We start from the raw sequence: 16961 nt of genomic DNA, 5'->3' as shown, positions 1-16961 counted from the left end.
CTTTTGTTTTCCCATTGTGCTCGACTCACTGCCTTTTCAAGAGTTGTTTTTAAGGACAGTTAAGATATATTTGTTTTGTAGACCAACAGAGAAACTTCTCTAGAGAAAGAAAACTGCTGTATTTTGATTTTCAAAATTTCTTAATATGACAATAACATATATATACTTAAATTATTGCTTTAAAACTTTCACAGTATTTTTTAAAAATATTTTTCAATTACAGTTGACATTTAGTATTATTTGTATTAGTTTCAGGTGTACAGCACAGTGTTTAGATATTTATATAATTTACAAAGTGATTTCCTAAAAGTCCAGTACCCACCTGGCACAATGCGTAGTTATTACAATATTATTGACCATATTCCCTATGCTGTACTTTACACCCCTGTGACTATTTTTTTTTGTTTCAGGTGTACAAAACAATGTAATAGATAGTTACACCCCTCACAAAGCGATAAACCCCTGTGACTGTTTTATAACTACTGATTTGTGCTTCTTAATCCCTTCACCTTTTTCACCCACTCCCCCAACCTCCTCCCATCTGGCAACCATTAGTTTGTTCTCTGTATGTATGAGACTATTTCTGTTGTTTGTTCATTTATTTTGTTCTTTAGATTCCACATATGTGAGATCATATGGTATTTGTCTTTCTCTGACTTACTTCACTTAACACAATACCCTCTAGGACCATCCATGTTGTCACAAATGCCTGAGTAATATTGCATTGTATATATGTACCACATCTTCTTTATCTTATTGTCTATTGATGGACTCTTAAGTTGCTTCCATATCTTGGCTATTGTAAATAACACTGCAATGAACGTAGGGGTACGAGTATCTTTTCAAATCAGTATTTTTGGATTTCTTTGATAAATACCCAGAAGTGGAATTGCTGGGTAGCTCTATTTTTAATATTTTGAGGAACTTTCATACTGTTTTCCATAACAGTTTTACCAATCTGCAATCCCACCAACAGTGCACGAGGGTTCCGTTTTCTCCACATCCTTGCCAACGCTTGTTGATTTGATGATAGCCATTCTGACAAGTGTGAGGTAATATCTCACTGTGCTTTTAATTTGTATTTTTCTGATGATTAGTGACGTTTGAGCATCTTTGCATATGTTTACTGTCCATGTATATGTCCTCTTTGGAGAACTGTCTGTTCAGGCCCTCTGCCCATTTTTTAATTGGATTGTTTGTTTTCATGGTGTCGTCTGAGTTCTTTATGTATTTTGGATATTAATCCCTTATCAGAGTATCATTGGCAAATATCTTCTCCCATTCAATAGGCTGTCTTTTCATTTCTTTTTTGTTTCTTTTGCTGTGCAAAAGCTTTTTAGTTTGATATGGTACCATTTGTCTATTTTTTCTTTCATTTTCCTTGCCTGAGGAGAGATATCAGAAAAAATGATTACAAACAGCAGTGTCAGGGAGTTTACTGCCTGTGTAATTTATATAAATCTTTTAGATATAAGCTTTTGAATATTGACATAATTTTTAGATGTAACTTTTATTTTCCATTTTTATTTTAATTATACAACCAATATGTGAAAATAATCATAACATTTAAAATTATCAAGAACAGACATTCAAAGGTTTGAAAATAATACAGCTAAGGCTTGTGTTCTTGTATACTTATGTGCATTTCTTTATAATGTTTTTCAGAATTTTTTGACCATGGTCCAAAGAACTAACATTTTATAGCACACCTCAGTTCATCTGTATAATTTCTTAATCTCAAGGTTATATTTGAGATTAATTTGATATAAGACTTCTTGAGGCAGTCTTTGTTTCTTATACTTACCAACACTTAATCTATTTAAACGTTTTTTTCCAATGTATTGAGTGCAAAGTGTGGTTTGTTAGAGTTTTAAAGGCTATTTTCCCTAATTAACAGTGAAGTTGTGTATGTTTTTATGTTTTTTGTCCATATATTTCTTGTTCTATGAATTACCCATTCATATTTCCCCCCCCCACTTTTCCATTAGGTTGGTTGTCTATCTTATTAATTTATGTGTTTCATTTAAAAAAATCTCTGTTTGACTTTCGTTTTTGTTGGTAATCTTTTAAGCAATACCACATTTAATAAAGGACTTTTTACTGTGGGATGTTACTGTTCTTGTTTCAAATGCGTGGAGTGAAAAAACTGTTCACATAAATTAGTTTTAAATTCTTAGACAGATTTCGGGGAAGGTTTTAGGAAAGCAAAACTAGTAAACTCATTAAGGTTCTTAGGAGGTTGATTTATAACCTTCCAGCACAACCAAGACACATGTCTTTTTAGCAAGCTGCTCCGTGGCCCATTTGGAAATTTGAGCATGTAAATTAAATCCTGTTAGCCTCCATTATAATTGTATAAAAATCCAGAATGATACTTATATTCTGTCATGTTATTTATTTTAGTTTTTAATATTTGCTTTTCTTTTTTTCTTCTCCTTAATTAGGTCCCCGATGGGCTTCCTGGAATATTGGTGTGTTTATTTGCATCAGATGTGCTGGAATCCATAGAAATCTTGGGGTTCATATATCCAGGGTCAAGTCAGTCAACCTAGACCAATGGACACCGGAACAAATACAGGTAAACATTTTCTTACTGAGAAACTATTAAAAATATTTAAAATAAATTTATTTTATTAGGAATTAATATTGAAAAGCAGTAGTATGTTGAAATGGTATGTGCCACATATAAAATTTGAGTGTTCTTTGAATTGTCAGTTTGCAGTGTTTCTTTTGTCGTGGGTCTATAGTAAAGTCAGTTTTTAATCTATTTTTATCTAAAATGTTGATATTGAAGTATTTAAAAAGTGAATTCATTTTTCTTGTGTTGATGAAATTTGCCAGTATAATTTCATAGTCTGTTTTGTTTTTCTGTCAGTAGGGGGAGCCTGGGTAAAAGTAAAGAATAAACCACCTCTAATCTATGAACTAATTTAAAGGATTTCTCTTCTGTACAGAGTTGTTCTTGATTTTCAGGCAAGGCGTAATAGTTGGAAGAGAGCCCACTTTGCAAATGTTCTGATGACTGATTTGGGCTTATTTTGAATGGTTTAGCTTTTTTACAGATAAATTTACAATTTTATGGGTTTGCCATTTTTCTGGTATGACAGCCTTAAGTTATCAAAATCATACTTTCTGATCCTTAAGGTTGACTCCTAATGTAAAACAATTGTTTCTACCAGTTTTATTTTATAATTCACAGTGAAATTGCAATATTTTTTCTTACTTTTCTTACGTTTTCACAATACTTTTAGTTAGTATGAAGGATAAATGCACAATGTAGTTGAACCTCAGTGATAAACAGATGTTAACAATCAGAAAAAAACAAAAAGAACACAAAAACAAAAATTCACATGGATGGGTGAGTAAGGGTAGAAAAAATAGACTAGAATTCTGGGGAGAGTGGGTCACTAAAATAATGTAGAGAGATTTTGGTAAAAAAAGTAAAATTTCTATACTGAGGACATATTTATACCAAAGTAAATTCTAGATGCAGCAAAGATTTAAATATTTTTAAAAATTAAACCTCAAAAATAATAAAAAAATAGAGATCTTCAGGCTATATAAAGTCAATTTATTTAGTTTAGTTTTAAATAAATTTTTGAGCTTTTTTCTGGCTAGGGCATAAAAGGAATACGATACTTTATGTATTTTCAAGATCTTTAAGGAGAAAATTTACTGTTATATCAAGGAAGCAGAGCTTTTTCAATATTTCATATGAAGCAATATTCTTAATAACGTATAGTAACTGTGGTAACAGATTTCATGATGTTGTTTCTCAAGTTGTCTTTAAGAAAATGTGAAGTATAGCTTGAAAATGTAACTTGGTATTTGTAAAGTGTATTACTTTTTTAATAGTTTATTCCAAACTAAGAACAAAACATGGAATTCCTGGACAATTCATTTCTCTAGAAATACTATTTTTTTCACCTTTGCTATTGAAAGGAGTTAAGTAGCAGGTTATTTGAAGTGCGCAACTGTTCTTTTCCTGTAACTTAGAACAGAACTTCCCAACAGAGGACTGCAGTTCACTGGTTTTCTGTGGAATAGGTGACAGGTACACGGCAGGATACTGCTGTATTGTTAAAAATGTAAGGATGTGAAAACAAATGATAGTCTTTGAAATTGCATTTGAACACTATTTGTATGGTCCCAACTGTCACCTTTCTAAAATAAGAATTATTATTTTGGAATGCAAGATTTCTGATTAGTACTTGTCACCACAGAATTCGCTGTATGGCTTTATATACCACAGAGCTCTTTTTCCAGGTGTTCTCTGATGAGAAATTATTTTATGATGCACTCACTCAAAAAGTCACATCAATAGATGATAAAGTTTTGCTTGAAAGAAACAAAAAAGACTAGAGAATCCTAATCCCACAGACAGATACACCATCCAGTATTCTTGTAGTAGGCCTTGGGATTAATCTCAAGTAAAGCCACAGCTGTTCATTAGAAATGATTTTGGGAGTGCTGTGCAACATGAACAAGTAGGTAAGTGATAAAGACCCCAACGTTCCATACTGTAGAACACAACCTTTATTTCAGTCTAGAAAACTTCAAGGCAACTGATTCTAGAGAGGCAGTAGAACAACGTGATTAAGAAAGTTGTCCCTAGAGTCAGACTACCAGAGGTAGACATGGGTGGTTACAGGCGAATACTTCACGTGCCTCAGTTTCTTCATTTGTGAAATGAGAATAGTACTAGTGGCTTCCTTACCTACCTCTGTAGGTTGCTGTGAGGATCCAATAAATTAAGATGGGAAAGCATTTAGAACAGCGCCTGGCATATTTTAAACAGTCAGTAATATTAGCTTGTCAGTTGTTAGTAGTTCAGTTGTTCATTATGGAAAATCCTCAGTATTGCTGCCTTGAATATCTTTCTGATCTTAAGCAGTTTTGCTTTCTAGTGAATCTACTGTGATGAATTAGTTGCTAAATGTACTACTGAATAAATTAATTAATTGTGTGGTATGATTGAGTATAAATGAATTACTTTTTGAGACTATTTGTGAAAAATAATTCATTTTTACCGTGTTTCCCTGAAAATAAGACCTAGCCGGACAGTCAGCTCTAATGTGTGTTTTGGAGCAAAAGTTAATATAAGAGCCGGTCTTATTTTACTATAATATAAGACCGGGTCTTATGTAATATAATATATAATACAATAATATAAAATATATAAAATGTAATATAATATATAATACTGGGTCTTACATTAATTTTTGCTCCAAAAGACGCATTAGAGCTGACTGTCCAGCTAGGTCTTATGTTCGGGGAAACACAGTACTAGTATTGGATGTTAAGGCATTTTGAGGTGAATAGTTAGGAATCACATCAGTTTTCTATTGAGGTTGCGCTTTATTCAAATTTAAGCATATCCTGTTTCCTAAGGTCGGAGTTATGTTCCACATAATCCAATTCTATACCCTGGCATTTTTTTCATTCATTCATTCATTCATTCATTCATTCATTCATTCATTCCATTCACTTTTTTCCTTATAAAAAATTGAGGTATAATTACAGAGAGAACAATTTACAAATGTAAGTGCATTTTACATGTCTTGGCACATATGTATACTGTGTCACCTTGAAGATGGCAGAGCATTTCCATCACCCTGGAAAGTTTTCTTGTGTCAGTTTCTAGTCAAGTCCCCCAGTGGCAACCACTACACTGATTTCTATACCCTTAGGTTGCTGTGCATTGGAACTTTTATCTTTTGGAGTTTGTTCTTATTAACTCTGACTCTTAATTCAGGTTAGGGAAAGTAAAGATCACAATGTGATTTAGTTTTCCTTATTCATAGGCTATTTTATAAGAATTTCTTTGATATAACAAATGCTTGGGTAGTGTTTATTTATAGAAGAGAAATACTTTTACTGCATACAGACCTACCTACGTCATTCCCTACTACCACCCCAACATTTCATGAAAACCATGTTTCTAATTTTCAAAATTTTGGTTAGTTCTATTTTTTTCTAGATCTTTTATTAGTTAATGTGGAAATGTGATTTAATGTCTGAGTCCAGTCAAGCTATTACATAAAAGTGTTCTTTTCTGTGTGAACTCTGTAAAATATAACTACTTATTAAGTTTTGCCTCGCAGTTTCTTATCAACTAGTATTATAGGTACACCATACTTATATTAGTTACACATACTATCTGGCAATTAAGTTCGCAAACTCATCCTAGAAAAAGCGCTACATACCTCATTGCTGAATATCACTATGGTCACCTTTTAAGTACTCCCCTTGGGAAGCTATGCACCAATGCCAGCGCCTAGGCCACCCTTCAAAGCAATTTTGGAACTCCTTTTCTGGAATGGCCATCAGAGCTGTCATCGTATTACCCTTGATGTCCTGAATGTCATCAAAATGTCTTCCTTTCAATATTTCCTTTATCTTTGGGTAAAGGAAGAAGTCACTGGGGGCCAGATCAGGTGATTAGGGAGGCTGTTCCAGTACAATTGTTTGTTTACTGGCTCGAAACTCCCTCACAGACAGTGCATGTGAGCTGGTGCATTGTCGTGATGCAAGAGCCATGAATTGTTGGTGAAAAGTTCAGGTTGTTTTTGTCTAACTTTTTCACACAGTCTTTTCAGTACTTCCAAATAGTAAACTTAGTTAACTATCCAGTTGGTACAAATTCATAATGAATAATCCCTCTGGTATCAAAAAAGGTTAGCAACATCATTTTGACTCTGGATTTGGACGGATGAAACTTTTTTGGTCATGGAGAATTGGCTGACTTCCATTGTGCACTTTGACGCTTTGTTTCAGGGTCGTATTGTTACACTCAGGTTTCATCACCAGTAATAACACGGCTCAAAACATCGTCTTGCCTCCAAAATGTCTTGGCAAACGTGACTCTCCTTTTCTTTTGTTCATCGGTGAGCTCCTTCAGGACCATTTTTGCACACACCTTTCTCACGACAAGATTTTCAGTTAAAATTTTCCTAACTGTGTGAACCCTCTATCAATGTTTACCTGGTCTGCTATGCTTCTCACAGTCAGCTGATGATTTAGACGCACAGTTTGGTGAGTTTTGCAATGTTTTCATCAGTTCTGCTTGTTACTGGCTGCCTTGACCTCTCTTCATTGGTAACGCGTTCTCTCCCCTCAGGAAAACGATTAATCCATTTGTACACTGCTGTTTTTTTCATGACATTATCGCCAGAAGCTTGGACTGATTTCTCTTCCTGATTTCTCTTCCACTCTTGTCAAGTTTAACAAGAAACTTGATGTTTGTGCGTTGCTCTAATTCAAGCTCAGACATTCTTGCCAGGGCACACAAAAACACGCAACAATAATAATGAATGCCACTCAGCAACACATCGCCACACTGCGACACGAACCCAGCTGTGAGACACTGATACACCAAGGTTATGAAACCTCACTGAGCTGTTTGTACAGTGCTGCCAGTGTAAGCTCATGGTGGCAAATTTGCAAACTTAATTGTCCGATTGCGTGTGTGTGTGTGTGTGTGTGTGTGTGTGTGTTGTGTATGTGAGTGTTTTGGAGGCATCTACCATATCATAACTGTGTTAGAATTGCTATATGCTAATTTTTAAAAAAGAATAATTTGTCTACCAAAATTTATTTTGATTTTTATTAGCATAGAAATGGAGTTATTCACCTTAAAATTTTTTCAAATTCGTTTTTAAAAATGTGGTTCATGGTCAGATTAAATGTCTTTGATATTGGATTTATTATCAAGTACTTCTCAATTTTTTGGAAAGGACCAGTTTTTTAATACTTTTATAAATACTATAGCTTTTATTTTTTATTTTGTACTTTTCATTAACCCCAAGTCTTGATTTTAATTTTCCCCCATTATTTAAAAATTCTTAATCATTTCTCAGTGTCTATATTGAAGGAGTTAAATGAAGAATATCTTACTTTTATTATAGAAACATTACTTGTGCTCATAAGTTTCTTACCTCACTTTATAGAGAGTCTCGCAAATTGTACTGCCTAATAATAACGTGTTTCCCCGAAAGTAAGACCTAGCCGGACATTTAATACTTTGTGTATCTATAAATCTTTTATTTATCTGCTCTCGCAAACTATTTATTACTTACTATTGTCATTTATTGTATGGTACTTCATATTTTCTTGGGAACCCCAAACCACACAACTAAAATTTATTCATTTATCAAATATATTTTGGAGAACTTCACATTTGAAATTGCCCAGTTTCCATAGGCATATGATATATCCCCTGTGAACTTGCCTTAAACATTTTGTAGACATTTTCACTCCCACTTTTCATATCTTTACCATTTTTAGTTTAGTTTTGACTACATTCTTGGCTGGAAGGAATATTTTTAAACGCAGCTCTTTTTACATCTCTGTTCACTGTATCATAACAAAAGAATAGAAGCTTTCTTCCCTCTCATTTTCTGTCCACCCCATTTTCTGAATGTTTCTGCCATCTTCAAAAAATAGAAACCTGAAACTAGAATATTGATAGGCAGTTGAAACTTAAATTTGACATGACTCATGCAGTTGTGCAGATTTCTTGAACTTGGAACAGGATCCAAGAATATATTGCATTGATGAAGGTAGGGTAAGTTATTACGTTTTCCATGGGAGTTCTGCAGAGGAGAAGCATCCGTAAAATAAAATATATTATTACAATGAGCTTTACCTGATTTTACTTTTACTGAGACTACAAGAAAATTTAAAGCAATGTAACTGGCTCAGATCATCTTTTTGTTGCATAGCAGCAATATAGGTATATCATAGTTATGCATTTTCCTGTATCATTACAGCCTTGTTCTGCTTAATGTTTGCATGGTACGAGTATATCTTGGTTTGCACTTTCTATGTGTAGTTTCAAAATTATTTTTTTCTTTCAGCGACTTTTAAACAATTAGGTTTTTAGTATTCTGTTTCCTTGTTTGAGTTTTCTTCTTCAGTGATTGATTCTCTTACCTGTGTGTTGGATCTTCATTGCCTAACTCCCATATTTGTCACTTTCTCTTGGATCCTTTTCATTACTTTTTTTTTTTTTTTAATTTAAAATATTTTCTTCTTTAGCTTCCCTCTCCAGTTTTCTTTAGGGCATTATTTGTTGTGTTTCTTTTCATATTCATTTCTGAAATATTTTTTTCATTTCTAATTGTTTCCTGAGTTTTTATTTTAATTCTCAGTGTTCGTAATTTCTGATTTAGTTGTTCTTTTGTAACTTCACATGTCTTTTAACTCATTTTATATGTTCTTTCATAGCTTGTACATGTCTTTTAGCTCGTTTTTAATTAGTAGGTATTTGGTCTATTGTATTTTCATTGAAGAGATATTTTCTTCTAATAACTTGGAGATTCGATCTTGATTCTTTTCTATTGATTATTTTTATGTTGACATTAGTTTTCCATTACTTTTAAAAGGAAAAGATATTCAAGATAGCTTTTCTAACTTCACAGAACTCTCTTCAGTTGTTTTCATGTCATGTTCAAAAGTAAGGTCATTTATTTTCTGAGATATTCTTGCTCTGTTTTGCCACTTTTATCTGGACCTTCTCTTCCTTTATCTCCATTGTTCTTACCCCGCTCAATTTTGAGTATTTCATAGTAGTTTATCCTCAGCGTGGGGCCCTGTCCTGGAAAAACTAGTGAGGATGTATAGGGGCTAGATAATTCCCCCCATTTTAAATTTATTGTGGATCCTTTGCATTTACTTGCTGTTGGATTGGGTAAAAATCTGTTCAGTTTCATGTACTTTCTTCAAATTAGTTCACTGTAATTTCTAGTTTGTTTCACTTCACTGTTTTAGTGTTCTGTTCTCAGATCCACCCAACTCCACATTAGTTGCAGGCCTCATGCAGGCCTAGTGATCATTAGTGCCTTGCCGTTACCTTGTGATGGCATTTTGGAGTTTATGGGGAGACTGTATCACCAAGTTTTGTTGTAAATGTTGTACATGGGTTTTTGTTTTTTTTCTAGTTACAATTTTTTTGTCTGTGTGTAAGGAGTATCTGGGAGCTTCAGAAATTGTCACTGCTATTACAGAATTTCTATGACAAACAATATTTAATAGAATGAAATTCCAGTTTAAAAAAGAAGCTAGTTTGGAGAGCTCCATGATTTAACCACATTTGACTTACTCTCTCAAGATAAATTTTCCTAGTGCTTTATAGAACCAGGCACATAATACGTTTTCAGTGCACAATTCTTGGTATACAGTTATTCAAGAAAACCCAAGGTCAAGAAACTTACCTCTTATTTTGTGGAAATAATGCTCATTATAATTCCATCAAGCTTATGAAATTTCTCAAATCATGGCCTCAAATGTACATACTTAACTTTTTAAGTTGATTTAGATTCAATTTATTATGCTAACCCCTGACCGGAATCATTAAGTGTGTTCTCAGAGAAGAGCAGAGCAAGTAGGCGGATTTATGTTTGTCTACATGTGCAGAGTAAGATGAAGAAAGAAATGTGGTACTGTTCTATAATACAATTTAATCTGAAATTTAATAAGAAGTTTGCATTTTTAGGCTATCCATTTGGGAAAACGTTATATTTATTTTGAATTGGAATGTGCAGGATCGTGCCCTGCATTTTCTTCTTTCACTTGATTTGTTAATTGCTTTAAGATTAAACTTTTAGAAAAGTCAGTAATCATTTTTAGAATCCTCTTTTCCTAGTGACTTGGGTATAGTTTTTGGGTCAGAACAGTGAAAAGCATGGTAAGATGTTAGTGGAAGTCTTTCATTATTTTAATTCTGTTATTTCTGTACTGCCTAACTAGGTAGAACTGAGAGAGTATTACTAAAGGAATATTAAATTATTTGAAAATAAGGGCTTATATATCCCCATATAGAGTGCTATATTTGGTAGGAAATTGTTAGGTAGTAGTGAATACCTGCCTGTGTGAATGGATCATCTGGAAACATAATTGTTACTAATTTCATTGCATATAATAGTTTAAAGGTGTAATCACTTATCTTCCCTGTCCTGTATGAATATAATAAAAATGATAGAGGGTAGCAGACATAGTCAAAGAACTGGGCTAGAACTCTATGGAAGTGGGTTCTGGTTTTGGCTTTGTTAACTACATCGTGGGTGATCTTCACCAAGTTACGTAGTAGTGGCTCCTTTTTTTTAAAAAAAACAAAAATACCATCTAGTGATATGGTAAGTTTAAACAAGTTTTAAAAATATCTCATTGCTATTTTTATAGAGACCTTTGTTTGTTTCTGAATTTCTAAAAGCATACTACTGTGTGCCAAGGGCCTTCCAGGCAAAAAGATGGAGAAAGCATGTTGCATTTGAGAAAGTAAAGTAATTTTCTGTGAACAGAGTGTTGGGTGCAGTTACGTGTGTCATAGATGGTAAAGGGGAGAGGTGCGGCCCGGGGCTGGTGTGGTCTTGATCCTATGAGTGATGGGGTGGGGATAGGGACTCTGATTAATACAGTATTCTAAGTTGAAGAGTAACATTTAATATTACATTCCTTTTGAGAACATAAATCTGATGGGCTTGTTTCTTTGGTGGCTTAGGCAATGGGTGACTAGATCTTGAACTGAAGTAGTGGTAATGGGATTGATTATTGGGAGAAGCCTACAAAAAAATATTAAGGAGTTAGAATCACTAAGACTTCTGACAGAGGAGGGAACAGTCCAGGATGACTCCTGAGCTGGGCCTTAAACACCTAGCATGAAAGTAGTGGTTTGTTTAGGTAGTGGTATGAATTTCAGAAAGTACAGATGACAAAAGACTGTGATATAGCAACTATCAAATGCTGCTACAGATAAATCAAGATCCGAGAATGTCTAGAAATTGTGAAAAATAATGAAAACTGGTAGCTCTAATTACACATCATTTAAAAATTTAATTTTTAAATGTGTGGTTTACTTACTTTGTTCTTAAAAAGAACAATTACAACAGAAAGAGGACAACTCCCCTAAAACAAGTTTTTTATAAAAACTGAAGGCATGGACTCTGTTAAATATTTCCAAAGAGTTCCCAAGACCAAAAATGGTGGCCCTTCTTTTCCAGCAGCTGGAATCCAAAAGATCTTGAAGCCAGTCCTGAAAAGCTTGCTCCTATGCAAGAAATCCTGGTGGCTTTTGAGAGGAAGATAGAGAACTATTCTGAAAAATTTCCAGTGGTAGTAGAGGTGAGTCACTGACATGAAGAATTTATTCAGGGACTACAAATACTCTTTTTCACTTTTTAATTGAGTTTGTGTGTGTGTGTGTGTGTGTGTGTGTGTGTGTGTGTGTGTGTTTTAAAAATTTAGCCAAGGCAGTTTGAAAATCTTAGTCTTTGTGTTCTACAAATTTAATGAACAGAAAATAGTAGAGCAAGTTGTACTCTGTCTCCCACACAAAAACAAATGCATTGAAATTTTAAGAAGCAAAAACAAACATTGAAATTTCAATGATGCAGGCTTCTGCAACAATACTGTTTCTTTAAGATGATGATAATACTGGGAAAGACGCGGTAAACAAATGGCATATTTATACTTTGAGAGCATTTTTTATTGTAAGATTTATAAAAATGTAAATTAAATCAAATTTCATTTGATTTGATTCATAATCTCTTTGATTAGAAAACTTTGTTCTCCAAGTAGGAATGTAGGATACCAGTGAGGAGGGTCTCCTTGCTCTGATTCAGATGCTACTTGGATACCCTTGCTGAGCTCCCTCTGGATAGTATTTTATTTAAAAACATTGCAGGATTAATAGAGCCCCTCCCAATTATTTTATTGTTTGGGAGAATTGAAAATATATGGACATGGTACAAACTTCAAAGGGTACAAGAGGTATAAAATGAATAGTCTACCTCCCATTTTTTGTCCCTCAGTCATCTAGTTTTTCTTGTTAGGAACAACCACTTATCAGTTTTCTGTATATTTTTACTGAAAAGATTTTATTCGTATACAGGAACATATGGGTGGTACACATTTTTAGTTGTTTTCATATCCTTACACAATAATCTTTTGAACTGGAGGTAAGATTCTTCTTTTCCCTTATCTATTCCTCAGAAAATTAGGTAGAAGAGTTTTAATTTACATGATTTTACCTTTCTTCTCCAGACTTAATATAGACATGTTCAGCATCCTTCCTTTATACACTAACATGTAAGATTTTGATATTTTAATGTTTTGCATTTTTGCTTTTGGCAGTTTAGATCTAATTGCCACATTGTAACCTAATCATTTGCAACAATGCTATTAGTAATCTCAGTTCTTTATTTTGTAGCTGCTTTTCCACCCCCACTTAGTCCATTTTTTAAAACAGCCAGTAAATCCAGAAGGGCAAATCAGAACAGAACACACAGAAAATTTTCTGAAATTTATCCAGATAGTTTCCTAAATTAATACATTGTTGTGAATTTTAATTTAACAATTGTTGTTGTTGACCATGTACCTATTAGTATCTGAGGAAGAAAGTTCAGGAAACGTTACAGGGACAGATAGGTAGGTACTGGGAAAAGGAGGAGGATACACAAAGGTGATGGAGAAAGGAGGTCCAAGGAGCCATATTTCTTAAACAGCCACTGAGCCTAGCCTGGACTGTATTTGCTTTAGTTGGGGAAGGATAAATATAAGCCATACCCAGAAGTAGTTGTATTACTGAGTTGGATTCCACAAAGAGCTCTGCTTTCCAAATTTGAGAAGATTAAAGAAAAGAAAAAAAATTTGACAAGTTGTATTCTCAGGAGGATGAATCATTAACTTGGAATATCAAGTAGCCTGTCATTTCTCTTGCCTTTTATTATTTCCTGATACTGACAATGATTTAAACTTGGGCACATTTTATCATTTATTTCTCTCTATTCCTATAATCTTTTACTTTCACATTTATTTCAAGGTTCTTTTGTCAGTAAAATTGTTTGTGTTGCTTATTTATAATTTTTTTCACTGGAGATGCCTCATTGACATGTAACAGTGACTTTTTGAAAAACATATACAGTACTGTTACATAAACATAAAATTTCCCATTACATTTGTTTGCCTACTTATTGATTCTACCTATTTTTTAATCTAATCCCACTTTTTATTATATTGATTTTAAGTTTAAGTTGTATTTTGTATGTTTTAGTTTGTTATATTATACAAATTCAATAAATAGATGCAAGTTAAACCTTTAAATTGACAATCCCAATTCTCTTCAGTTTCTGTAAAGCATAGAAAACTTAAAACTCTTTTAGAATATAGGTTTTATTGTTTCTAGTGCAAAAACTAGGATTGGGTATGAAATGTTTTCTACTAAAGTTTCAAAAATAGAAATGTTTCGTCTGTGTTAGATTGTGATGATAATATATCTACCTATAGATGCTTGTCAGCATTTCAGTTCAAATAGTATTTTTTTGAAATTGAATCTCAAGTGATGTGTGAGGCCTTGGGCAGATGTTGTTCTATGTACTGGATTATACACAGAAACTAAAAACACGTAGTTATGTATTGACAAGGACAAAATACTTTTAATAGTAGGTTTTGGGATTCTTCAGTGTGATTCGTTATACCATTTCCAGGTGAAGCCTTAATTTACAGTTATAATGGTGGTGATTTTGGATGAAGATGGTTCATTCGAAAAGTACAATGTAAAATTCATCTTTCTAGGAACATATAATGTATGAAATAGGACAGATTGGAATAGGAATAGTTAATGATATTAATTTAAAAATATGTTCTACCTAAATGGCATTTCTTTTAAAAGAAGTATATGCCCTTTATCATCTCCCACCCCCGCTCTTTTTTCCCCTACAACCGGTCTGCTCATCGAGCTGTGGAAAACTGAATTACAAATTGCCAAAGAATAAGCAACTAAAATCTTCCTTTCTAATAGTCAGTGCATTTTGCTAAAGCATTTTGGATGAGAGAACCTAAAAGAAAATGATTAATGTTTTAATAACAGGAATGATGTTTTAATAATGGAGGCAGTACTTAACAGTATTCTATTTTGTGTTGAAATTTCCTGGATACTTGTTTTGACTAGTTGTGGATGGTGGTAAAGATTGAGATGGAGGGAACGTGATCCTACTCTCAACCCTATAACTCATTCATTGTGTTACTCCCCATCAGAGAAATCATAGAACCTTTTTGTGCTTCAGTTTCCTCATTTGTAAAATGAAAACTGAGCTTCTAAAGTGAAGAGCCAGGTGTCTGTAAGCCCTGTAGGACATAGTTCCTACTTTTACTAGATGCAGCCTGAGATAACTAAACTACTGATAGCTGATGTTGGTTCTATCAAAAGTTAAGTACTCACGGAGACTAATAATTATAGGCCTGTTACTTAGCATCTTGCAGCTTCAGTTTCCATTCCCATCAATTTAGGGTAATAATACCTAAATCACGTTTTTTGAAAGGTAAAATACCATGTATGTATATGCAATATATGTAACATATATATGCAATTTACAATATATATTATTTATATATAAAAATAAAGTATTGAGGCTAAAGCTTGTCATTATAGTCGTTAGGCTATTTTCATTATTTTCTTCCCCTGATTACCAGAGTTTATTCTTCAGGGCCAATAGAATATGTTTCTGTAAGTGTTCCAGAGGGTCTTTATCTATGTCTTGAAACTTTGAGGACAGCTAGTTTGTACCTAACTTCTATCACCTCTTCGAAATGCCAGCTCCTGTTATCTTCCCCTAGTTCTAACCATCTCCAAACTGTTTAACCTTTCATCTCTACTGATCTTTGCATTGCTGACCTTCCTTCTACCTACTCTGTTCTAGTTTTTAGAAACCATTTGTGCTTAACCAATGTCTTCCTTTTCCTTACAAAATGATCTTTCTACATCTGTGATGTCACTGAATCCTTGTTTCCCATAGTCCCAACTAACACGCACATCTATGAACCTGAACCCAGTCACTTCTGGCGGTATTCTCCTGTAGAAATGACTCATTTCACATCATTTCTCCCTTTCCGATTTTTATACCTCTTGTTTCCCCTCCTGTTTAATTGTGATTTATGTCATGCATAGAACATTAAATAATATGGTATAATGTACATGTATGCCTTGTTCCTAATTAGTTTTTATTTTGACAGAATAAAATATTAATGACCTACATAAATTAAAGAATATTTTATATAAAATGTGTACAGTCATATTCATTGAATATAAGATATTGCTGATTGTAAGATGCACCTCTATGGACTAATAAAAATCCATTATAAGATACTATCAATCGTAACATTATTACTTATCATAAATGTTAAAATATGAAGAAAAACATAGGATCAATGAGATGTGGCATATATAGCAAGCACATACTGTTTTTAGTCTTATTAAATTTTTGTTAAAGTCTCCATGTTTTTTATTTGCTTCATAGAAGTTTTCAAGTTTTCTTACTTTTATAGTTTCTGTGAGCTGTATCTAAGTCACTTTTTGCTTCATTGCAGATATTGTGCAAATTATGAGATTATTTTTTTTGGTCTAATTCTTTCCAAATGTTTACTATCTTTATGGTTATATAGCTTGATCATCTCTACTTCCAAATACCCACTATGGCACGAAGATACAGCATCATATGCTTGCTTGAGATAGGAAACATTTTTTTCTTGTTTCAGGAAGGGCAGACTATACTGACAGTTTCTTAAGTCATGTTCCCCACCACAGAATTATATATTAGCTCTGCTCATACTACATGCAAGAGTGTGTCATGATGTAGTAGAATCCTTTGACCTTGTACTGTCAGTTCACCTTATACAAACATTTTCTTCATCTTACACCCTTTTTTAAAAATTTATTTTTAAATTGTAGTTGACATTCAATATTAGTATCTTATATACTTTTGAAGCTTGGGTTTATTTTGCCTTAGCTTCTGTTTTATCTCTAGAGCTAAATAACAAAAAACCTTTAATTATTTTTTAATTTACTATCCCCTTATATTTCCCAGCCCCCTACTACTTTACTTTCTCATTATCTCTAGAAGAGTGACTTAGAAATCTCATTTACTCTGAAAGAATACTTAGGTTGATAGGGGGTAAAATAGACATCC

At 33.3% G+C, this 16961-nt stretch overlaps 1 protein-coding gene across 2 annotated transcripts in view; it reads left to right on the top strand.

Moving 5' to 3' along the window:
- SMAP1 (small ArfGAP 1) overlaps positions 1–16961 on the top strand; it is a 133285-nt gene that overhangs the window by 40675 nt on the left and 75649 nt on the right. For both annotated transcript variants that reach the window (XM_081044196.1, XM_081044195.1), the window contains exon 2: positions 2445–2578. In XM_081044196.1, coding sequence (XP_080900322.1) covers positions 2445–2578 — 134 coding nt within the window. The remainder of the gene's footprint in view (positions 1–2444; positions 2579–16961) is intronic.

This window comes from Rhinolophus hipposideros, assembly GCF_964194185.1.
Source record: "Rhinolophus hipposideros genome assembly, chromosome: 3".
NCBI lineage: Eukaryota > Metazoa > Chordata > Mammalia > Chiroptera > Rhinolophidae > Rhinolophus > Rhinolophus hipposideros.
This window is presented reverse-complemented; position numbering and strand designations above follow the sequence as displayed.